Source organism: Eleginops maclovinus, chromosome 13, assembly GCF_036324505.1.
Source record: "Eleginops maclovinus isolate JMC-PN-2008 ecotype Puerto Natales chromosome 13, JC_Emac_rtc_rv5, whole genome shotgun sequence".
NCBI classification, from domain to species: domain Eukaryota; kingdom Metazoa; phylum Chordata; class Actinopteri; order Perciformes; family Eleginopidae; genus Eleginops; species Eleginops maclovinus.
The window spans coordinates 6888204-6914137 of NC_086361.1; the positions used below are offsets into that span (position 1 = coordinate 6888204).

At 38.3% G+C, this 25934-nt stretch overlaps 5 protein-coding genes across 5 annotated transcripts; 3 read left to right on the forward strand and 2 right to left on the reverse strand.

The window, feature by feature from the left end:
• Window positions 1-627: 627 nt before the first annotated feature.
• Window positions 628-8727, forward strand: LOC134875349 (class I histocompatibility antigen, F10 alpha chain). Its single transcript, XM_063899900.1, is given in 8 exon segments — window positions 628-832; window positions 3223-3489; window positions 5658-5936; window positions 6388-6687; window positions 7019-7114; window positions 7375-7388; window positions 7390-7461; window positions 7638-8727. Coding segments are annotated over 7 exon segments (1071 nt in total). The 5' UTR covers window positions 628-768; the 3' UTR covers window positions 7441-7461; window positions 7638-8727.
• A 1425-nt stretch (window positions 8728-10152) lies between these two features.
• On the reverse strand, window positions 10153-14038 carry psmb8a (proteasome 20S subunit beta 8A). The gene is given in 6 exon segments (XM_063899905.1): window positions 10153-10641; window positions 11954-12076; window positions 12079-12157; window positions 12614-12743; window positions 13267-13378; window positions 13788-14038. Coding segments are annotated over 5 exon segments (480 nt in total). The 5' UTR covers window positions 13326-13378; window positions 13788-14038; the 3' UTR covers window positions 10153-10552.
• Window positions 14039-15159: 1121 nt separating this feature from the next.
• On the reverse strand, window positions 15160-18582 carry psmb13a (proteasome 20S subunit beta 13a). The gene is made up of 8 exons (XM_063899901.1): window positions 18326-18582; window positions 17992-18079; window positions 17443-17540; window positions 16905-17045; window positions 16704-16819; window positions 16255-16313; window positions 15826-15977; window positions 15160-15540 (listed from the first exon to the last, which is right to left on the reverse strand). Exons 1-8 carry the CDS (start codon window positions 18385-18387, stop codon window positions 15429-15431), a joined length of 828 nt encoding a protein of 275 aa, XP_063755971.1. The 5' UTR covers window positions 18388-18582; the 3' UTR covers window positions 15160-15428.
• psmb12 (proteasome 20S subunit beta 12) lies at window positions 18270-21419 on the forward strand. Its single transcript, XM_063899902.1, has 6 exons — window positions 18270-18535; window positions 18992-19062; window positions 19601-19732; window positions 20038-20167; window positions 20280-20424; window positions 20975-21419. Exons 1-6 carry the CDS (start codon window positions 18488-18490, stop codon window positions 21100-21102), a joined length of 654 nt encoding a protein of 217 aa, XP_063755972.1. The 5' UTR covers window positions 18270-18487; the 3' UTR covers window positions 21103-21419.
• Window positions 21420-21956: 537 nt separating this feature from the next.
• psmb9a (proteasome 20S subunit beta 9a) lies at window positions 21957-25794 on the forward strand. Its single transcript, XM_063899903.1, has 6 exons — window positions 21957-22283; window positions 22429-22496; window positions 23091-23222; window positions 23865-23994; window positions 24595-24736; window positions 24905-25794. Exons 1-6 carry the CDS (start codon window positions 22233-22235, stop codon window positions 25030-25032), a joined length of 651 nt encoding a protein of 216 aa, XP_063755973.1. The 5' UTR covers window positions 21957-22232; the 3' UTR covers window positions 25033-25794.
• The last annotated feature ends 140 nt before the right edge of the window (window positions 25795-25934 follow it).

A 25934-nucleotide genomic window follows, 5' to 3' on the forward strand; every position in this document is an offset into this window, starting at 1 on the left:
TCACCAAATGAGCAGCATGATACTCAGCGGTAGGAGAAGTATCAGATCTTGTACTTAAGTAAAAATAGGAATACTCTGTTACAGTAAAAGTCCTGCATTCAAAAATGTAACTCAAGTAAAAGTACAAAAATACTGGCATCAAAATGTAACTGAAACACCAGAAGTATAAGTGCTCATTATGCAGAATTCCCCATTTCAGAATAATATATATGATATGTGTTTATAATTAATGATGCATTAAAGTGCAGGGTAGCTTGGGAATTTACTCCGGGTGTGAATAAAGTCCTATTAAAGTGTTGGTTATATTTCATATCATTAATCCAAATCTGTAAAGTAACTAAAGGTATTAAATAAATGTAAGTAAAACTAGACTTTCCTCCTCTAAATTGTAGTAGGGTAGAAGTATAAATGAACAAAAAATGGAAATACTCAAGTAAGGTAGGAGTTTATCAAAATTGTACCTCAGTAAAGCACTTGAGTAAATGTACTTAGTTACTTTACACCACTGGTGATGGTGCGTTCATAGGCCACAGAATCAGATCATGTAACTTTCACTTTCGTTGATAACCTCTGTGGAGCAGATTTACCTAGCAATAGGTGACGTAGAACCTCAGACTAAATTCTCATTGGCTCAAATGGAGGTTGATATTAACCCTCCTTCTTGACTCACCCTCATTTTGAGCCGGTCTCTCCTCTGGAAAAGACGCAGTATTTCCCTCTCTAAAGAGTCACCGCAATACTCCGTACACAGTGAAATCCTCGGATGTTATGAAGATGAAGATCTTGGTGTTTCTGGTGCTTGTGGGAATAGGCCCATATGGCGCGGCGGCAGGTGAGTTGAGACAAGTTGGTCGATTGTAAAATCAGAAATACTAAATGTCTGTGTGTACTGTATGAGTTTAAAGTTGTTTTGATAGTCGTTTAGTTTCAGGGCTAGAGAAATAAAGAAAAGTAACCAACCCTTTATCTTAATGTTCATGTAAGTTATTGCAACTCACAGATCGATCCCGCGTTTCAACAGGCTTAGGTAGCCACCTGTTGCATTTCTGGCAAAAAGAATAGCCTGTAAGGTACATTTCTAAAGAGGGTCAAAGTGTGTTTTTACCTGTGCTAGCTTCATGTGGACCATTATTTTAAATGATCAGGAACATTAAGACCGACACGGTCTGAACAAACCAAAAACAGACCAAAACAGTCCATTATACACTCAAATAAAAAAGAATCAAACCTTAAAACAAGGTCAAACAAAGCGTTTCTTCTCCAATCCTTATTTATATGTTTTAAAGTATGTTGTCATCAATTAATCATAACTAAACACAATAAAAAAGCATTCATTAGGCATACCTCACCTTTGTTCAGAGTCAGGAAACAAATTGCATTTGATTCCTTCACCTCTAAAGGCTAAAGGATTTACATTGGTATTACTACAAGTCAGATGGTGGCGTTGTTTTCCTCCTACTTCCTGCTTTGGTACATTATTTAATGACACTCACCAGATATTATTCATTCATTATATTCTTTTACCCCAATAACTTCAATGTTCACTCCCAAAACAAATTCTGAAGTTATATCTGTAAATATTTGAGTTACAATTAGAAAAGATCAAGCTGGCCACCTCTCATAATGATAACTGTCAAACAGAGGTCTTTTAATGTTTTACAAATCAACTTACTGTGCTCACAAATAAAGTTTATATCGTCACATTTTAATAAATAATAATAATATTTAAAAAATAATCCAAGATTTGAGGGTTTTATTATCATAAGCACAGTAGCTACAGTGTAGTTATGGCAGTGGAAATCTTAGGTCCTGATCTCCAACGAAGCAACATGTTATATAGGACATAAGATAAAATAAGAAAATACAACTTAAAATAGTGCAAAATGAAACAAAGTAGGATCAATAAAATAGTGCAGGCTATGTTGCAACACCAGTTTACAAGTAGTGCAGATGAATTTAACTCTAAACACGTCAGAATAATACATAAATACAATAAGCTCAATGATGCGGGGATTCTGTGTGCATATACATATAATTAAATATACAACAACACAATGTAAGATTAAATATTTTACAGTGAACTAAAATTAAATAATGTTTGATCTAGTGATAACTATTAACATATAAAATAAATCAATTGTAAGATGCAACCAGAAGAAACCGTTTCTCAGAAAAGCAACAATCTGAAACACACATCTGATTTAATGTATTGCTGCAGACTGAGATTTGGTTTGGTCAGATTACACACCACTGTTTCATTTACTGTGTGCACACTATCAGGATGTTAAGTAGAGCTTCACTGATGAATCAGCTACCGATATTATTTTCTGATATTACTTCAATGCAGTTAAATGTACTGATGCTTGTGAAGAAGCTAAAATGCCAAACTAAGTCTGAGGTATTTTAGTGTCTCTGTTACAGCCTCTCATTTACACCGTTTGTCCACAAGATAGCACACTTTGATTTTTAAACGGTGAAATGTCCCGCTCAATATCTATCCTGGTCACAAACAAATCTGTATCGTTTTTTCCATGTTATGTTTTTTATATGAAATTACAATGGTTTAACATATTAATTTTTTTAATTCCCAAATATTTATATCAGTGTCTCAAAAGTACAGCATTGGTCAGCAATACAGTATTTCATGTATTAACAGGGAACTATATTTAAAATATATTTATAGAAATAGGTGATCAAAAATATTTGAAAATAAGTGTTTTACTTTACTCAAATCAGGATTCATGAAGACGAGGGACTGAATTGGACAATTGTTATTCCTGTTTGTTACGAAAAAATACTCTTTATACTCTAAGAGTTGTAAGTCTCTCCAAAGAGTAAATATTTCAATCTGTTGTATATAGAAAACCTGTCTTGAATCACATGCAGCGAGTTTATTCTGGTCAGAGGTTTGGGATTTCAGATTGCTCTAACTAATCCTGAGTTTGACTGCACATGAGATAACCAGCACGGAATAAAAAAAATCAACGCCTGTTATTGCAAACTGGATTCTATCAATGAAAGTCACACACAGCTGCATAATCTAAATATCTCACTTTATATTCTATTTCAGAGTGAAAACACATTTGAATAACAATCATCAAAACAGAGATGATTTGGATGTCTTGGATTTACTGTAGTTCTTTTGATTCTGTGTGCTGGAAAGTAACATGGATAAGACAGAGAAATAATAACTGAGATTATAACGTTCATATTTTCCTACAGGGACTCACTCTCTGCAGTATTTCTACACTGTGTCCTCTGGAGTCCCAAACTTCCCAGAGTTTGTGACTGTTGGGTTGCTGGATGAAGTTCAGATGGATCACTATGACAGTAACACCAGGAGAGCAGTACCCAAGCAGGACTGGATGAGCAGAGTCACAGAAGATGATCCTCAGTACTTGGAGAGGAACACTCAGATCTATATGGGTTCCCAGCAGATCTTCAAAGTCTACATTGACATTTTGAAGAAGCGCTTCAACCAAACTGGAGGTGTGTTCATATTTCACTTTCTAATGATAACATCTTGTTTATATTTTCATCAAGTATTTTAGTAAACAGATGTTACCACACACACACACACACACACACACACACACACACACACACACACACACACACACACACACACACACACACACACACACACACACACACACACACACACACACACACACACACACACAGTAGACTCAATATTTAGATGCTGCTGTACTACACTGATACAATGTTCCTGTCCATCCCATAATAACCGACAGAGGTGATTGACCCTTTATCTCCTCTAGATTAGATGAGACTAACCCTACTGATCTCACAGTGAAGTGGTCCATAATAACTGTGTTCATCACAACAGTTTCACAGCACACAGCTGACAGAGGGTCATTATGGTCTGGTTCCTAGACTACGGAGCAGGACTGTTCCCAGCTGCAGGCTGCTCCTGCTGGTCCTCGTGTGAGAGGAGGAGCAGTGTGTTTTATAAAGCTGACAGCACAGGGGGGAGGTCTCGTTCAGGTCACCGGTTTAAAACGTTTAACAGCACCTCTCTACTGCACACTGTGTCCATCCCATAATATGCATATACAGTGCAGAAACTATTCATTGTTTAGTTGCACAACAGAACATTAATGATCACAGTTTGATGATGCTGATGCTTCCAGGAACTAGTGAGAAATCCAGTGTGCTCATGCCATTAAAACATGCGTGCTTACAAATACATGAATGGATTAGTTGATCGAAAGAAAGTTAATCATCAACAATTTCTATGAGGAAACAATAATTCAAGCTCTTTCATTTATATAAATTCCTAACATTTAATAATTCCAGTTTCTAAAAGATGAGAATGTTCTGTTTTCCTCTGTTTCATTTAAGATTAAACACTGTTCAGAGTTGGTCGGATCAAAGATGCAACTTCACTTTTCAAGATCTCAGAACCTCTGATGAGACACTTTTTACCATTTCCAAACATTTTACAGAGCAAGAAATGTAACGAACATAAAAACCAGTCATTACGTAATCTACCATGACAACCATTTCTTTGAACCCTGAAGATGGAGTAGAACTACAGATTAGATTCACTTTACTTGACCTCAGTGTGTCTGTGCCATAATGGACTTATATAGTGCAGAAACCATGAGTTAATTAAGCAGTTTATAATTACATCAACAGAACAATAAGTGACATCTATATTCATGTCTTTGATTTGAGAAACATGTTGAACATTTCGCAGTTCCAGTTGCTCAAAAACGAGGCTCTTATCTGTTTAATATCATTGTTTAAAAACTCTTCAGCGTTATTTTTCATATTTTCTTACAGTTTAAAATAAGCAAATGGTAAATGATGAATCAACAGGTGATTGATTAGTGTAAATAATCAATAGTTTCAGCACTAAATAGCAGAACGTCAGAATAGATCAGTCTAACTCTACTGACTCGGCAGGAGCAACATCTGCAGGTGGACACGGCTGCTGGTTGTATAAAATGATTGATGGATAGAAGGACCATCAGGACTCACAGACTGCCTGCCAGTGTCCTTAATGGTCCTGATGGTTTCTGCCTTATTCTGCCCAGTCGCAGACACACTCTGCTTGCGGCACACACTCTGCTGGCTGAGCTGCTGCAGTCTGGAGAAGCTGTGCTTTAGGAAGCTTCTCCAGCAGCCTCAGGACAGAGGAGTGTGTGGCACCTCAGGACGGGGATGTTGTTGAACTGACCCCCCCCCCCCCCCGGCTGCAGTGGGTGTAATGTTCAGTCCAGGATCAGGTTTAGTCTGAGTCTGCTGGTCAGGACTCCCTCTCAGTGTGTGTGTGTGTGTGTGTGTTCCTGCAGCTCATGAAGCCACAGCACCTTCACCAGAGGAGCTGAACTGTTGGTGTCAGTGGATCCTGTGTGTGTGTGTGTGTGTGTGTGTGTGTGTGTGTGTGTGTATGTGTTTCCCAGCAGCCTCCTCCTCTCTCCTCTCTGAGACGTCCACACTGTCCAGATGATGGTTGGCTGTAAGAGACGTTGATCGAGTCGATAACAGCAGGGGGTGTAGTTCCTCTGTGATGGTGTCTGTGGATCAGAATGGAGGAGATGTGATATAATAAAACTGATGAAAGAGGACTGGGCTGTGATCTCTGGTTTAATGCAGCCTCTCTCTCTCTCTCTCTCTCTCTCTCTAAGGTATCCACATGGTCCAGTGGATGGTCGGCTGTGAATGGGATGATGTGACTGATGAGGTTAAAGTGTCATGGCAGATTGGCTATGATGGAGAAGACTTCATATCCTTTGACCTGGAGACAGGGTCATGGATCGCTCCTAAACCAGAGTCTGTCATCACCAAACACAAGTGGGACCAAGACAAAGCTTGGATAGCACAGACCAAGAACTACCTCACCCAGGAGTGTCCTGAGTGGGTGAGGAAGTATGTGAACTATGGGAAGAGCTCTCTGCTGAGGACAGGTACAGTCACAGGCCCTGATGTAGTTTCATGGACTCAACAATGTTAACATGTGTCCTGTGTTTCTCTCTGACAGCAACATTACAATACATGTTAACAACATACAGAGACCCACTGTGTCTCAGTTCACACATTTTAATTTCCACCTCCTCCCCCCTTTTTAATCCATTTTCTCTGTCACCTAGTCTTGCACATTTATCTCTCCACTCTTTCCCTCCATTTCCTTTCTCCTTCTTTCTGTGTTTCTCCTTTTCTCTAATTTCTCTTCCTGCCCTTCTCCCTTTCAAATCTCTCACCTCTTTAATCTGTCTCCCCCCCCTCCCTTCTCTTCTCAATAACACTTCACTGAGGTTTACAAAACATTACTAATGCATTACTTCACACAAGGGATAATAATATAAACATTAAATAATAATAAATAAGCTTTAAACTGTCTCCCTCTTTACTCCCCAGACCTCCCCTCAGTGTCTGTCCTCCAGAAGTCTCCCTCCTCTCCAGTCAGTTGCCACGCTACAGGTTTCTACCCGGACAGAGCCGCGATGTTCTGGAGGAAAGATGGACAGGAGCTTCATGACAACGTGGACCCCGGAGAGATGCTCCCCAACCACGACGGATCCTTCCAGATGAGTGTTGACCTGGACCTTTCTTCAGTCCCAGCCGAAGACTGGAAGAAGTACCAATGTGTGTTTCAGCTCTCTGGTGTGAAGGACATCGTCAACATACTGGACAAAGCAAAAGTCAGGACCAACAACGGTACGACTGGAATCACAAGTGCTGAGGGTTTACTGTAACAGCCCTGCAGTTCATCTTTACGTGTGATGGATTGTTCTTCTGTACTATCACATTTATAAATGAATTGGACTTTTTAAATCACAATTCAGAGATTATAAGCCCTGCATTGACTGATCTAATGGAAGATTTTCAGTAAATCCGTCAGAAGGAAGGTGTTAAGCCGTACTGAGAGTTAATGTAAAACTCAGTATGATAGTGTCTGCATCGTGGTCTGGTTGAAAGATGTTCCTCTCCTCTAACCTGCTTCATCTGTTCAGCTTCTGAATAACTTCTGTTGTTTTCTGCTCAACAGGAGATCTCAGCCACATTTACATCATTGTTGCAGTGGCTGGTCTCGCTCTCGCCCTCATCGCTGTGATTGGAGCTGTGGTTTACAAAAAGAAAAAGGGTGAGACACCAAAACAGAAACCTTGTGTCATAAAGGTCTTCTCCATATCTAGATATCTGGCTTTGAGTTGATGCTAGATTGTAAAAGTGAAGCGAACATCCAGTCAGCTTAGTTTTGACTCTTTGTGCAGAGCCATGTTAAAATAAGTAACATTTATATTGAATTTGTTTCTACTGGATAATCTGTGTTGTCAAGTTGACTTTTGATACCAGGGACAGTAAATTAAATCGTGTTTTTCTTGACTTTGCTTTCCATTACAGCCAAATGCCCTCAACTCTGACAACTGCTCTGAGCTCTCTGAGAAGCTGAATCCAGAACCAAAATAAAAACTCAACCCCCTGCACACGGTGAGGTGCTTCATCAATGATGAACATTAACTATGTGTAAAAGAACCTCCTGTGATTCTTTATCCGCTGTACAACTTTAGGAACAGTAGCTGTAAAAGGAATCTCTGGCTTTTTTATTTGCAAAGATGCTTTCAGAGACATTTAAACTAAAGTGTTTTCTATTTTCTGTTTCTCAGGTTTATGGAATAATATTGCACTGGATCAAGGAGCAGTGCCACCAAATTCTCCTCCATAAACTTCATTGGTTACTCATGATCATATCATCCACTGATTTTCATTCATTGCAATACAGAGAGAACGCATGTGAAATTGAGCTGACACATAAATGTTCACAATCGATCATTTGATTTAAAAAAAGAAGTGGTATTTCCTTTGACAACTACATTGTTGCTTGGTAAATCAAATCGGGATGTCTTTTTGAATGATGTGAACAGAAGCAAAATACTGTATTCAAAACTATTGCTCTTTGGGTTTCTGCTAAAATCAATATTGGTGTACATAAATCCACACAAACACACAGACATCTACAGACATACATTTTCATACACTCCCAGGGTGTGGCGATGATGATGCAAACCTTGAGATGACAGATACATGTCAACCATTAGAGTTTTCTTTACCATTTAAACTGAGAAAGCTCATTTGTTTCTCCAGTTGAGTAACGTCACTAGAGGCAGTAGGGGAAATCAATCATCGACACTTTTAATATCATACATCATGATAAACTGTACTCCACCTCCAACCCAGTTCATGCTGGGATGGACTTGATTCCGAGTGACTCAGTGAGCTCAACTTGCAAATGAATCCATTGAGTTTTTGTATCACTGAGGTGAATTATACATACAGCATGAAATTACCCTCACAATGATAGGTTGTATCAATGTCGCCGCCCCGGTTCACACACATCCATATTTTCCACTTGTGTAAATGTGCTTGTATACGTTCTGATTATTAGATGCATTTAATAATTTATGTTTTTGAAGTATCGACTATGAATCATTAGTTGGTTATTTTGTGTTTATTATCAATATTTAATAGGGTTTTAAAACAGAATTGTTTTTTTGCTTGTTAGCTGAATATCTTTCAAGTATTTCTGCTAGTATTTAGGGACAAGGTTAATTTTATAAACATACCGATTGAACTGAACGTTAGAAATCATTTATTGTTTTGGGTGAAGGGGTGAATGTCATATTAAGTTGAACTGCTTTGTCTTTCCTTTCTCTATTGCTGTTTTGCGTTCCAATAAAGTACCAAAATTTTCCAAAAGCCTGTGTCTCTGTGTTTCCTCATACACATTTGCCTGTAGCTACAATTGTTTGAATCTCCACCGAGTATTTACAACAACTAAATAACAGTGGATCTGTAGATGTTGAACTGAAGAGCAGGAAGAACTAAATGATCTACAATCTTGAAAAAGGAGAATTTCACTTCACATGACAAGAAAATATAAGCGATAGTTTAAGTAACGTTCTATGAAACTTCTGCTTTCTTCTCTTAAAGTTCGGTTCTTTTTTTGCAGACACAATTTCGATGTTGTTTCTCATAGGAAACACTAAGCGAGAGGAAATGTTAAAAATACTGATTTATTACTTTATTTATTATTTACTTCGTATGAGTTTGAGTGTTTTTTTCTCAATGTGCATGACTCCACAGCCACGAAGCGCTTCCTCTTACTGCACATATCCAGACTGTCGTGCTTTGTTCCCTGTTTGTAACCTGCTGCACCGAAATCTGCCTGGCAACTGATGACATTACACTGTGGCTTCTCTAAATCCACAGATTGTTTCAAACTAGATGTAATGTGTGCTGTAAGGACCTACAGAATAAAAATTCCCCAAACAGATGCACACACACATTATACAGTATTATTTAGGTGTTATGGTACTATAGCTTTGACAACATTTTGTTTCATTAAAATAATGTGCTAATGTAATTATTTTTTTAAATCTTTGAAATGTATTTGCCAGCCTCCTGTAAGCTTCACAGTTTTACTGCATACATTAAGTGATATTACCTAATTGTAGGTATTATAACAGATACTGCAAAACACCATAGCAGAAATCTCACCCAACAAGTTTAGTGACAAGTATCGTGAGAAGAGGTTTGGCACACGCTGCGCGTTTGTGCTCAGTTGATGTCGAGCAAAAAAACAAACAAACTCAGCAGGTGATGAGTTTACATTTGTTCTTCCACAGCTCAATAAAGCAAAACAATATTTTTGGAAACTACAGAAAAGACTAACTTATCATTGAATAACTAGGTGGTTGACACTTATAGAGGACATCAACCACATGTCAAAATATTTACACTGAAGGCTGAAAGCGGCTTGCTTTGTATTTAGAAAAAGCATTTAATACACACACATGACTTCTATTGCATGTCTGTCCGTCCTGGGAGAGGGATCCCTCCTCTGTGGCTCTCCCCAAGGTTTCTTCCATCTCCCCTTCAGTAACTGTGGGATCTCTTTGGAAGTGTGTCCTTGTCTGAGGTGAGGGTCCAAATAATATTCTGTACAAACTGTAAAGTCCACTGAGACAAATCTAAAATGTGTGATATTGAGCTATATAAATAAACTTTGATTGATGAATTGAAATATTGAAGATTCCATATTATTTTCAGGAGTTCTCCGCATGAAATTCATTATAAAGCAATATATAGTATCAGGTAAAGGGAACCAATACACAACAGGACTGAGTTGACCAACAGTCTTTATTTGGAGCTGAGTGTTGTACAGTGTTAGTAAGATTATTTTAAGAGGTTGTCTTGTGAGCATAACCTGCAAAATGCATTACAGAGCCATATAAGTACTAACATACAAAGTACTTCCATTACACACTTTAAAGAACAACAAACAATCATTCTTAAAACCAGGATGACAACTTTCTCTCGCTAAAGAAATGGTTGTACGTAGCATTGTCATTCAAACATTAACTGATCCCAAATTGGAAAATGCACCACACACTCCTGTAGACAGGTCATTCATTCCCAAAATCAGATGCCAACTATTCCAAGATACTTTTGTAATATATGGAAATATTGGCAAAATAAGTAGCATCATTTTTGAGAATGCTGAGGTTGATCTGGATCAAACTCAGAACATCCCCTTCCTGTAGCGGTGGATCAGCTCGGATACATCCTCCTTACACACCTTTATCCAGCCATCCTCCCGCATGTGGTACACTAGAAAAACACACAATCAAAACACAGATGAGCCCACATACACACACATAAAACCACCAGTTTACCCTAATCAAGTTCTCACAGCTTTATCCTAAACTTTTAAGGACTATGCAACATGCAAATCTTTTCTCATTCATTATTTTTCTGTGAGCATGATGTGCTTTGATTGTAATAGGTATCAGGAGAGACAAAACAGGAAAAATGAGGAGAAAGAGAAATAGGGAACAGCATTAGTTTATAGGTATACACTGTGAATTGACATCAGATCTTGTACTTGAGTAAAAGTAAAAGTACCAGAGTGTAGGAATACTCTGTTACAAGTGAAAGTCCCTGCGTTCAAAATGTTCCTCAAGTAAAAGTAGAAAAGTGTTAGCCTCAAAATGTACTTAAAGTACCAAAAGTAAAAGTAATCATTGTTTGATTGGTCCATTTCAGAACAATATCTCTGATATGTTTTATTATTATGGATCATTAAAGTGTTCTCAGAGCTGGTAAAGGTGCAGCTAGTTTTAATGGCTTTGTATACTGCAGGGTAGCTGCTGAATTTACTCCAGGTGGAACTAGTCTGATTTAAGTGTTGATTATATTTCACATCATTAATCCAAATCTAACTAACTAAGTAACTAAAGGTATTAAATAATTGTAGTGGCATAAAAGTACAAAGTAGCATACAATTGTACTCAAGTACAGTACTTGAGTACATGTACTTAGTTACTTTAGTACACTTTTGTTTGGCAGTGTTCATTAATTTGATCTCTCGTTGGTTTTGTGCAAATCATCACTTTTAACACGAGTGTACGGATGTGGTTTGGGGTTGTGTGAGAGCGTTCAAATGTGTGTTCTTGTTCATTTTATTATATTGATGGCTTTGTGTTGCTTGGTTTTATTTTGTTTCTATGTATTTCATGTTTTTGTGTCTATAGATCCCCTTGAAAACTAAATGATCACTCTCAAGGGGTTTATTTTTAAATTAATAGATTGGTAAGGATTATGTCATTGGTTTTGAATTTTTGTGATGATAAAAAGTCAGAGGATCGCAAAAGTGGTTAGAATCATCCAGAGGGGGGCATGAATGCATGTACTGTATTTCATGGTAATCCCTTCAAAAGTTGTAATTGGAACATCAAGGGATCAAGCAAATAAGTATGACAATCCATTCAATAGTTATTAAGATTTCCGCCCGGAATGAAAACGGACCCACTCTACTTAAGAGCCATAGTGTGGCAAAAAAGAACATATTGACCGAGACACAAGCTATACTTTAAGTTAGATCTTAAACTTGATTTTAGTGTAACTCTCAGAGTGTACTCACTGTTGACAAACCCTCCAGAGTAAGCGTCCCTGTGCGTAGCATGAGCGATGCCCCTGCGGCCCAGCTCATACGCCTCCTCCACCGTCATGTCCTCCCGGTAGCCGCTGTCCACCACGCCGTAGCGTAACTGTTGCCGCAGCCGGTCGAGAACATACGGCCGGACAGACGGGTCGCGTTATCGTCCACATAGTAAAGACCAGGACCCTGCAGAGCACAGTCATTACAAGGTCTGTGGGAGGGATCCCTTTATATACATAGTATTATCAAGCGTCACTATAAGTGATATAAAAATAATAAAAAGAAGACATTACAATTTAATTCATGAGTTTTGAGCTGCAGGCCAGTTGATGTTTCTGTACATATGGTTCCTTTTATGCTTCATATTGAAGTGTAATCAATATTTAAATATATTGTTATTTTAAATGTTTGATCCACATGTGATTTGTTGTGAGTTGTGCATGCATGCAGACATATGACGCTGTTTAGTATCCTCATTAGACAAGACAACAAATTATGATGCTTTTACAGTATATTACAGACATCTAAAAAGAAACAATCCTCTACTACCACAATGAGGACTTATCTATAATCAAAAAAGATTATGATGGTTTGATTGCTGATTGTGAGACTCACAAACCCACATCCACACACACAGCTTACCTCTTTGTCCCATCCGCAGATCATGCTTCCCATAGAGAGCCCCATGCCTCTGTAACCCAGCATCATGTTAGACAGCAGCTTGGAGGCAGCAGCCACAGAGATCCTGTGGTTGTTCCTCAGCCTGTACAGTCTGGATAAAGAAAGAAAACAAGGTACCAATCAATTACCAAGAAAATATATTCCCAAATCAATCAGTCACACAGCTAGGCCAGATTGGTCTGAACGTATGGCTTTCAAACACTGAAAAAAGTAAATATGAATAAAATCATTGACTTAAGACACCTTTATTTTATTTAGCTTGAAGTGTGCTATGCATATTTTAGTTATAACTTTATTTGTAAGAAAATGACAATGAGTTTTATAACATGAACTCCATAAAGGAAGGCCTCAGAATGCCTATTTGGGGTTTAAACCAATAAAGTCAAGGACCCTCTTGCTGTGAAGTCAAGCTCCTAACCACTGACCTTCATTTTGTGACTGAAAAAATACAAACTAAATCAAGTGATTAATCCTGATTTCTTCACAAGATCGATCAGGTATTAACTATGAACACAACATCCAGACACCTACAAGCAAATACAGAACAAGAACATTAAATGGAAAAAGGGACTGAGAAACCATGTGACAGATATTCAAAACTCTGCATGACGGACCTGCATTCTTTGGCCAGGAGTCTCTCCCAGTACTGGCAGTCTGCAGCGCTGCCTGACATGGTGCCCAGCAGGTACGGGTTAATCTCTATGACCTTGTTGACATCATTGGATGCTGCAGAGAAGGAAAGGAGACATTAAGAGAACAAGAACACAGGATGAAGCACAGCATATAGCCCAGTGAAGCAGCACTTTGGTTACACTTGTTGCCGCATCTATGATTTGTGATGTAATGGTCCTTACATTTATATTCAAAAGCTCCGCACCTTATTCAAGCCTTTGTGATTTGAGTTGATGAGAATCTTTTTGATATGTTATTTATTGTATTGTGACTGATATGATCATGTCACCTTGATTTTCTTCACATGAGCTGATAGATTGTCAGACTGTTAGGAATGACAGTTTTACAATCCACTTCAACACGCTCTTTCCAAATTATTTTGCAGTTTCATCTTCTTTTCAACATTCTCCAGGTGTGGAGGAGACATAACACGTGTTCCATACTTTCAGACATGCTTATTTACCTAAGTAACGCCCAGCAGAGGCTCTGGAGTCCACAGCCACGATGACTCCATGTTTGAACTTGAAGGCCAGGGTGGTCGTACCGTGGTTTAGGTCTATACACACACCCCCTTCACGGTTGCACGACTTGAGAACCCTGAGGGCTGAAGTAAAACCAAAAGAAAGATGTCAGTGGGACGCCTTATGTGTAATGGCACTGTATCTGCATCTGTAAGATAATATTAGTCGATTAGGGTTACCTAATTACCAGAACTCAATAGAATTTGACAGTAACTCGAAATAGTTGAGTAAATGCATGATATGACATTTCACAAGACGCAGATCTGCTACACACACTGAAAACTATAGACGCGTAAAATAACTTGATCCACAAAGCGTCTGACGCTTCATGCTTGTGGCAGATTTACCGGAAAAGATTCAGTATATTGTAGCTTTTCTAAAACTTGGTGAAATGATACTTACGTCTACACCCACAGGTACAGCGAATTCCTGAGTTTTGGTCCCAAAATTGTAGTGGTTGGTCCGGTCTACGAGATGTGTCTGCCCAGCTGGAAGAATCTGTCCACGAAGTTCAGCGTAAGGCTTAAAACCAGTTACTTGGAAAAGAGCCATTATGTACTAAAGATGATAAACTATTTCTGTTTTCTGTTTCTGTAGTTTTCAAAATGACAATGGCGGCTCGCAATGTCTCAATGATAATTTCCTCGAACTGTACGTGACAAAGAATTCGAAAGTGAAAGGGTTTTAAGACTTATTTTTCTCATGTCCTCTGGAAAGACCATGCAAAAATCCTCAATTAATACTAATACTAATAATACATATTTATATAAAGGCTGTTTAAGTAACACAAAAGTCAATTGATCAAAATAAAACCCAAACTCCGTAACATTTATTAAAAATAATAAACGGTGTCTCAAAAACGTATGAACCAATCAGAGGGCACTATATGTGTTTCATCATCAGTTTCTAAGCGGAAAAGCAGCACTCAGGTTTAGAAAAGCCAGCAGAGATGCATTTTGACTTGTGTTTGCATATAGTTTTTAAAAAATACACAATCTAAAGCAGGTTAATAATACAGTTTTGACATTAGCCTTTCAAATCTTCCTTGGTATGTTATCACAGGTGTATAGAAGAGGATGAGGGCCACATGTGAAGAGTTATTTCGAATTCTTTTTTCTGACTTTAATCTCAGAATTGTTACGGATATAGTCAGAACTACATTTTTTGTTAAACTCTTGGTCACATCCCCCCAAAAAATCTCATGTGGCCCTAATCCTATTCCCTCTTCCCTGCTGTTGAGAGCTTCAAATATTAATTAGCAAATCATTACAAAACATGACTAGAAATGAATGAATCAACACAGGTCACACAGAATTTAATTTAAGATGTTTTTATTATCATCCTACCCTCTAAAAAAAAGTCACAGTCTTCTCAATATGGCTTTGTAGACTTTCTCAATTAAGCCCTGCAGTATATTGAACTATTCCACATCACAGTGAATCATAGCAACAGAGTAAAACAAATATGATGACGGGGGTAATCAAATTATCAGAGATTTTTTGGGTATTTTATTTCAAATGTAGTGAATAACAATGACATGACTTTTCATTGAACTACTAAATGTTGTGAGTGTGCTGTGAGTCTCAGACTATATCCATCTGCTGCACACTCTCCTGTACAACATCCAGCTTTAAGGGGAATACTTTCTCCGTCAGAACCAGAGTGGTGCCTGGACTATATCTGTATTTCATTTTCCTAGGAGAGAGGAAGAGATAAATATATGGGTGAAGTTTCAATTTTGACATTCCAAACCATTGTAAGTTGTTCAAGGATTAAAAAACTGAACATTACATGTGAGTCGCAAACAAACACACACACACACACACACACACACACACACACACACACACACACACACACACACACACACACACACACACCACACACACACACACACACACACACACACACACACACACACCAGTTAAAATCTTCTTTAAAGAATCAATCCAGATTTAAAATGAAGTCATACTGGTTTACCTGTTGTCTTTGTACTCTGACTCCTGGTAGGGTCTGATGTAGTCCACTCCTTGTCTGGTGATGACACAGATGTCGATGTTGTTTCCTGAGCCGAGGTCACTCATGATGCCCGCATGGATGGCAACACGCACCAGCTCCTTCGCCGCATCCAGCTGAGAATTTAGAGAAATTATGGAGAATGGGACAAACAGAGACATACAACATGAAGGAGAAGACATTGGCATTCAGAGGACATTTCAATAGTGAGGAGAATTCATTTATTTATATTGCATTTTCTCATGTTTGCATACAATAAAGGCTGATTTGGCCTACGTCACTACAGGTACTCAATTATATGTTCCCTAAGTTCCCCTTAAAGATTGTTCTGTGATTATATTTAAAATGATCCAGACTGATAACCATCGTCATCATATATAATATGTGTTGTACCTCCATGTCCTGTTTGTAGCTGTCCTCTAGAATCCCAAGAGCAGCTAGATCACCAGATCCTGCATGGACACAAATTGAAATCAGATAAACAGATTAGATGAAAAGAATATAGTGCAGAACTGAAGCAGTATAAAATATATAATGTAAAATAAAAAAGTCTCAAGAATCAAATTATCATAATCTCCAACACTCTCTCACAGCACTTTTGGATCCAGCTTTGATAATTAATCAATCCATACAAACTATTTTATTTGTCATTTTCCCCTTTTGTCTTGTGGATTTAATAAAAATGTCATACTTAAAATTACACATTGGAAACCTAAGGCAGAAATCATCACTATGACGCAACAGAGAAGAGCATCACAAAATCTCCACCAGCCAGAATCCTAACAAAAGGTGTCAGGGTAATAATGTTGCCAAGACTTGTTGAATAGAGTTATGCCACTTACCCATTGCAACGTAAGGCACCTTATTAACACTCCCATATGGCCCCACTGTGTACAGATGGTTCCCAGTGCAATCTACTCCTCCCAGTATCAGACTGGCACCAATTTGGCCCCGGTACCTTAAGAGCACAGAAATGACTGATGAACACCACGTGTCATTCACACACATCTAAATAGCAGTATATGTGTGTGTGCCTCAGAGACCTGTACAGCATATCCTGCAGTATGTTGACTGCCATGACGAGACGAGGGTTCCTCCCGCTGTTCTGAGAGAAGATGGTGAGGTTGGAAGAGAGAAGCTCTGTGGTCTTCTCAGTATCTGCTGCTGTACCTGCTCCGCAACAACTAGGGAGAGAAGAAGAATTATCATTGGGAAGATTGAGAGGGAAAGAATAGAGACAAGTAAAGGATTATTTCTCAAGCCCCCATTTAGCTTAAAAAATGCACAGAATCCGACATACAAAAAACATTCCACAGTAGCCTCAATACTTCAATACACACCCTGAATCTTGAGCAATCTGTCATGGAAAGAGTGTTAATCTCTCTTCAGTAAACTTTGAATTTTTCACCATTGGACAGTGTACTTTTGAGCAATCACTGGTTTTACGTGGCAACAACTTTAAACGTATTACTAGATCACTGTAAGGCATTCTTGGATATGTAAGGAGTAAAAAAGGGGATTAATGGTGAAATGTTCAACACACCAAAAAAGAGAAACTTTCTCTGCAAAACAGAGCCTTACTATATGTTCGGAGCAATGAAATGGATCTTTGAACACATCTTGTCAGCCACCACTTCACTGGATGTAGCCCTTGTGTCCGCTCCAAGCACCACTCCATCCTGCACCAACACAAAGGGGATACCATTTACCAAGTGTAATATTCAAATTATATTTATGTGCCTGCCATGCATTACAACAACATGTGCATAGGTAAAGTGCCTCTTCCTACAAAAACACCCCTCTGAGGGCCAACGTGCAAGGCATTCACACATTAACCATTTGAATATTTTCCAAATTATACAGAACCACAAGTCATTATATGAGCTCAGATTAAAAATGAATAATAACCAGATTTCGCCGTAATGTTTTTGAAATGTTAAAGTTATGTTTTTTATACAAAATATGCAGTTTTCTGATGCAATTAAACTTTTTCTGCATGTTCTATTTATGATTTTGTGGAATTAATAACAATGTTATGAGTGAAATGTGAAATGTCTTGTCTGTCCTAAAGTAAATGTCTTGGTGCATTAATACTCAGTTAGTGCAGTTCCTACAGCTTTTTTTACTCACCTTGAACACCACTCCTGCTATGGTGGTGCCTGTTTTCAGTGGTTTAGGCGTTTGTCCACCATCATAGAGACCCTCTAAAGCAGCATTCCTAGTGAGATGGAGGGATGAGGGTGTTATGGACGGGATCAACTAATGAATATAAATTATAATTATAACCCCCGCGTGACATAATCACAACGCTGCTTTATGAACTAAACTGATAAACAAGCAAGGAAACAAGGAAAAAGTTACTTTCACTTTTGATCCTTGTGCTCGGCGTAACCGACAGTTTAATTGGTTGCTTTCTGCATAGATACAGTCTGCTGCTCAGAAGACATAACAAAGAGAATCATACCTTGCTGCGTTGTCGAAATTAAACCCAGGTAAAGGGGTTTCGAGGACATTTGATAGCGCCATACTGGATACTGGACTGCGTCTTCTCTGCGCGTATTAGCTCGCCTGAGGTCGCTGTTCTGAGCGTCACCTCTCCCTCTTCTCTTTCGATTTTGGAGTGAAAATGGAGAAACACTGCACGAACTCGCAAGTCAAAGGAGTCAGCACGGGGGTGAGTTAATCTGGACAACTCGTTCTTTTTTCCACTGAAGAATACGAAAGCCTATTTTGCGTAAAATGATCGTTATGTTTTCCCGAATAAACAGGTGATGATACACCTGGTTGGTAAAAAAAACACGTGAAGTGAAATCGACTGTACATTTCATGAGTTTTATTAAAAGTTATTAAATACTTGTCACGTTTAAACGTGTTTATTCTTAATATTTCGGCAAAATCAGCAAGTGGCTACATTTTCATGTTTACTTTATCCCCGAAAACCATTCATTCACAGAACTCTAAATCCCAGAGTTCATAGCCTTGTGCAGTGGGCTGATTGGACCATGAGAATAAGGAAGTGTGTGATGTTCAACTCAGTATTGTGTGTGACCTATTTGGCTTAATATAACTACTTCTTCAATGTTGAAGTATGAAAACTAAATCACCCCCCCCCCCCCTCTTCTCCCCTCAGACCACGATCCTGGCTGCCACTTTTAATGGAGGGGTTGTGATTTGTTCAGATTCCAGGGCTTCCATTGGAGGGTAAGGATGTTGTGACCATACACAATACACTGAAGTTGCATTTACTTTAAAATACATTCATACAGAATGAAAGGGGGACAGCTTAATACCATGTATGATAAAGATACATACAGTGGATACACAAAAACCAAGTAGGATCGTGTGTGATATACAAACCTTGAAATATCTGTTGTACAGATCAATTAATGCAGAATAAAGGTACAACGTGTTTCAGTTTTGTATGTTCAAAAGGCCATTTTTTTAAATAACATTTTCAAACAACGTGCAGTTTTTCAAACTTCAAAATGAACCCAGGCTTTGATATGTTTCACGTTCTGGTCTCATATGCAAATGAAGATGTGAATAAATAATATGACAACTTCTCCACGCCTGCATGCTACACCCTTCCAGTAAAAAATACATTTTATTTGAACTTCAAAACTTCATAATTGTTGTTCTTGTACATATTCTTGCATATGCTAGTTCAAACATCTCATCCACAACTCAGAGGGAAATATTGTCCTTTTTACTTCATTTCATTTTATTTGTCTCTCTTTAGGGAATATGTTTCCTCTAAGACCATCAACAAGGTGATTCAGGTTCATGACCGGATCTTCTGCTGCATGGCTGGCTCACTGGCAGATGCTCAGGCCGTCATCAAGTCTGCTAAGTATCGGTTGTCATTACACAGGTGACTGCACTACCCAAAAAATAAAACATGGGCACACATCAGAAAACATGATCATCACATTTCCACATTGCACTGAAGAAATATTTTATTGATACGACAGGATATTTTTGGGGAAAGACAATCACACACAGATGTGTGCACTCAAAATAACACTCATATACATACTCCAACACACATACAATAAACACACTTGTAACACTTGCTCCACAATAACTCTATAATCCAAGGAATAGCTTTAAATATTAACAGCACATAGTTTAAAATGTGGCCAACCCTAATCTTTGTTGACCCCCCCTTAACCCCAGTGTCCAGATGGAGACCCCTCCTCTGGTAATAGCAGCAGCATCGGTGCTGAAAGAACTGTGTTACGACAACAAAGACGAGCTGCAGGCCGGCTTCATCACAGCAGGCTGGGATAAGAAGAAAGGCCCGCAGGTGGGTGGTGGTCGTGAAGACAGTCAAACATCACTGATGGTGGTGGTACATAATAGCTCCACCTTGAGCATATACTGTAGCAACATTACTGATACTCTCCTTCCATCTCCAGGTGTACGTTGTGTCTCTAGGGGGGATGTTAGTCCGTCAGCCGGTGACCATCGGTGGCTCAGGCAGCACTTACATCTACGGCTACGTTGACGCTAAATACAAACCCAACATGAGCAGAGAGGAATGCCTACAGTTTGCCACTAATGGTACTGTTTTACTTGTGTACACACACCTAAATATATTCATAAGTGTAATTAGGTCGAAAGGTTATATCAGGATTAGAAATGTTTAACAGGGAAATAGTGTTGAGTGCATTAAACATGTTTTTATTTTGTTTTAGGTTAAAAAAGTATGGCCCATTTTATTACCTTCAACACCAAACGGAGATTGCTCAGTTCTCAAATGACCTTTGTATGTATATTTAAACTGAAGCAACTTTTATTCACTGGGAATATTCCAGATTTCAGTTTAAAAGAAGTTTATGTTAATATTCAACACACAATGCAATGTTTCATAATAAACTTTATGAGAACAAGGCTTGTGTTTGCACTTGAGGAAAGGAGTTACATTACATCCATTTGTAAGTTCAATTAAATGCTTTAAATGAGTTGGTAGTTGTGAGTTGGTGTACAAAAGATTATAAACTGATTATATGGTTGATCTTATACTTGACCTTTACTTCACTTACTTTTTGTTCCTCTCCTCTTTCCATCGCTTCCCACTCTTTGCTTCTTCCCTCTGTCCCTGTGCTCACAGCTCTAGCTCTGGCCATGGGCAGAGACAACGTCAGCGGAGGCGTGGCTCACCTGGTGGTGGTCACTGAAACTGGGGTGGAGCATGTGGTTGTACCTGGAGACAAGCTTCCCAAGTTCCATGATGAGTGACGGCCTCTGAACAACCAATGAAATTCGATTTTTGTTTTGTTTGCAGCTTTATGGAATTATTCTTCCAAATCCATAAGCAAGAGTTACATTAGTACTATGTTGTATAGGACTGGGATGTAGACAGTGCCTCAGTGTATGACTTGTTTATAAAAAAATGTATACCAAGCTACAAAATTGCACTTAACTCTAAAAATGTTAATTCCATTATAATAATCTCAATTATAAATAAGGCAATCTATTGACTTCTCTGTGTTGAAACCGAATGTTTTGTGTAGAATGGTTGTACATAAGAGAATTAATAAATAACCTTATTCGTACACATTGCATTGTTCTTCATCTCTGTCTTTGAGTTGCATGCTTCAATTATTAGAATTTGTTGTGTCATCCAAAAATAGTCAGGTTGCTTTTTCCCGTTGCATTTTTGTCAGGAATGACTTTGAGCTAGTAATTAAAAAGCCATAACTGCCTGCATGTTACATCTTTCCAGCTAAAAACTACACTTTATGTAAACTTGAACCTCTCCACTTACGGTTTTATGAACTGCTTTAAATACTTTACAAGTGCTGTATTAATCTTATTGCTGTTGCCCCTTTTGGATACTGTATGTATGTAGTGTTTTATAGCAATGGAATGAATTTGAGCCTCGAAATTAAACAGCCATGAAGTCCTGCATTTGACATTTTTGCAGTAAAACGATATTTTATATACACTTTAAAACTTATTCAGTTACCTTTTTATTTACTTTAAATGCTGTAGCCTACTTAGGTAAGCAATTGTGGTTCTTGTACGTGTAGCCATAAAGTCTGATGCATAGCCTACTTAAGAGAAGACTGATAGAGCTGGCGCACATTTGAGTGAAGCGCAGCTTTTTGAAATACGGGTTCACAGTTCGCTGCAGAGGAACAACAATTTAACTTTCAATTTCGATTTCATTCAAGGGAAACATGGCGTCTCTCCGATGAGGAATTGGTGAATTGGCACATCGAGCAGTTTGGAAACGTTAAAGAAAACATCCTACAACAAGAAAGTTCACAGCCTAAAACGCGGCTCGGTTGAAGGTTTCCGTGTTCACCTTCCCTGGCAGACATACGATTCTTTAGTCGTTGCCGGATTCTCAGCAGTGAATCACCATGTTGGAAGAAACAGGGCCCGAGTGGTTGTCCGAGGAGGTGAAAACCGGAGTAAGTCAGATTTGGATATTGACAGATTTGCTAGTCTGTTGTGTATGCGTAACGCGCTGAAACCTGTTTGGTTTTAGGACAATTGCCGGCCACATGCGTTATGCATTGGATGAATTGTAAATATCGATTTTACCTCTGATTGCAGACCACAATCATTGCCATAGAGTATAAAGGAGGGGTCGTGCTGGGGTCTGATTCCCGAGTGTCCGCAGGGTAAGTTTGCAACCTCAGCTAAAACACAAGTGATTGCTAAACTTCTCATGCAGAATAACGCACAATCCTTCCACCTCTCCATATTTCCTCACATGCAGCATCTCATCTTCTTTTGGATTACACTGTCATTGTCTCAATCATATGCAGTCTAGTATCTAACCAGAAGTACAACCAGTAGTAAACTGCAGGAATTAACAGTGGTGGAAGAAGTACTCAGATTTGTTACTTAAAAAAATAATAGTAATTAATAGTAATAATTAGTCATTTAAGTAGCAATACTACATTTCAGAAGTACTTTGTTACATGTTATTAAAATATACTTGTTTTTATCCCAACTGGTATATGCAGAGCTAATTTGTAGTAACTAAAGTAATAAAATTGGCTTCTGAATTGTAGTAGAGTAGACATATGAAGCAGCTTAAACTGAAAATACTCAGGTAAAGTACAAGTACCTCAAACTTTTACTTAAGTACAGTACTTGAGTAAATATACTTTGTTACTATCCACCACTGGGGATTGATATAAACACATTTACTGTATGTATTTACCATGTGAACAGCCCTTATAACACAAACTTCTTGTCCCTCTGTCCAGGGAATCAGTAGTGAACAGGGTGATGAACAAGCTGTCTCCACTCCATGACAAGATCTACTGTGCTCTGTCAGGCTCTGCAGCGGACGCCCAAACCATCGCTGAGATGGTGAACTACCAGCTGGATGTTCACAGGTAACTACACACTCAAAGATACATTTGTTGGTCTTTATCAAATAACACATGACTGCAAAGTCTAATTACACTCTGATTGCGGGTGCCTTCTTGATGTCGACGACATGGAAACAGCCTATAAAAAAATAATTAATTTGCACTTTTTTATGTTTTCATATAATTGTTTGTGTAAAAGTTTTCCTAAATGGTGTAAAGGCTGTTCCCAAAATATACGATGTAGAAAATTCCACTAAATGAAAAAGTAAATCACTCATCATTACCAAGTTCCGATTTCTGGAAGCTTCCAAAATAATCTGAATCAGAAAGTCTTTACGGCGAAACGTATGGTGCTACAACAGCAAAGGCGCATTGCAGATAAATGAGGAAAGTAAAAAGAGTTCACTTACAAACAGGTACACCATGGTAAACAAATTAAATAAGTAGCAGTATTTTACGGCCCAATTAGATAAACACATTGTAAATTAAGTGTAAAATAAAGTTAACTTGAACAAAAATGGCATAAATGTGTATTATAAGTGTAAAGATATCAGCATTATAATTGCTTTCATATTGTTTATAACTCAAACAACAAACACATTGTTTGTCCCTCTTTTTTTTAATGAAAGACCCTGTCACATGTCTCTTTATGTATTTCTTTATCAGTATTGAAATAGACAAGGACCCAAAGGTTTGCTCTGCTGCCACCCTTGTGAGAAACATTTCATACAAGTACAAGGAGGAGCTGTCAGCACATCTCATTGTGGCCGGCTGGGACAGAACTGACGGAGGACAGGTCAGTAACACATGTTGGCTCAAACGCTGAGATCATTCAGAAAAATAATGTTGAGGGAACATTTGGAAGTGTGCTTGTATGAGGTATTTATCTATAATCTGTGTCTGGAGAATCACACAAAGCTTACTGCTCTGCTGTCAGCAAACAGAATTTAGCCACCTAAATGTAGTGTTTTATAGATCTATATTTAATAGATTTTTAATGCTGGGTCTTTATTTTAGGTGGATAAAATATTTGTATCTGCCCCATCCACATCTGTACACTGCTTAGCATTCGTGCAGTAACTCCTGTCTGTTTCTCCAAACTGGGGGCGTGCCGAACACAATCTTTTTATACATTTAATAATTATAGAGATCTGATAGAACCCCACTTCCATAAAATCTAACTATCCATATAAAAAGTCCAAATAATGTACCTGCAACTTCTGCTAAAGGGACCCTAATAGTGCTGAACAGACAGACAGGCTGCTGATGTAGCTGCTGGATGCATTGAACAAAAGATCTTATCTAGCTAACAGATTTGGCTTATATGTGTCAAAATATGACAACAATGTGATCTGTTTTGCTCCTCTCTGTCCCTCTGCCCTTTTACCTTTTCCAGGTGTTTGCAACCCTGAATGGTCTCCTGACAAGGCAGCCTTTTGCAGTCGGTGGATCTGGCAGCTTTTATGTTTATGGATTTGTTGATGCTGAGTATCGCAAAGACATGACCAAGGAAGAGTGCCAGCAGTTTGTTATCAACAGTAGGTTGTTTTTTTTTTTTGTCTATATTTTGTAGGATAAAGAAAGGATAACCAGACACTTGTAATGGCTGCTTAGAATAGCTAGCTGTTATGTTGTATACAAATGTTGTCCTGTAAAATCTCTCCTCCAATCTGATCCCTAATCTTATTATCTTTTCTCTCTTGTAGCGCTGTCTTTGGCAATGAACCGCGATGGCTCCAGTGGCGGTGTTGCCTATATTGTCTCTATTGATGAACATGGCGCAGAGGAGAAAGTCATTCTGGGAAATGACTTACCCACCTTCTTTGATCAGTGATCAATATGTTGTTTTTTCTAACCTGCCAAGCCACTGTTGTGCAGGATACAGATAGATAGCAGTAGCCAATAAAACCATTTTTGCTCAGCTGCTAACTAACTTAACTAACTCACAAGAATACTTTTTACTTACATTTAATTTGAAAGTTTCTTCAAGTGAAATGTCATGGTTTATGTCATCTTAAAGCTGATGGTACCCTCACATCATATACACCTGATTTGGTTTGTTATCTCAACAGAGTGTTGTTAGCTACGTCCCTTTACCAAGTTTTGTGCAGCTTCAGGATAAGACATAGAAATTGTCACTATGTCCATCCTGAAATTATATTTTTCTCTAGCCCCTGGTTCATCAGATGCCAATTACATATTCAAAACTGGTTGCAACACTCAATATTCAGTCCATTAATCTGAAACATGATAAAAGTACTCCAATGTCTGGTGGCAAAGAAAATACAAGTAAATATGACAAAACTTGCAAAACACATACAATTATTTAGCCTTGTACCACAAAAAACACATGTTAACATTAGCAGCCACAGCACGTCTTACAAAGACATACAGTACCAAAAAGTCCAAATCACATTTGTTGGACTACTCCAAAAATATGTCACCCTCCACTGTTACCCACTGCTCAGTCATCACAGCAATACACCAGATAAAGATGCCTTGTTGATATTTGGTAACCTTACTACATGATTTAGACATGAAATATTGTACGTCAATTATGTGAAATTTAATAAAAGCCTTTTGTTGAAAAAAGTTATTTTTTGATTACTCTTCTTAACAAGAAACCATTCTTTTATAAACTATAAAGAACTGCTGTCAGAGGTCAAAGTGTTACTGTGTGTAAACAATCAATTTTAGAATTAAAAAATGTCCTAATTCAGAGTTCAGTATAACCAC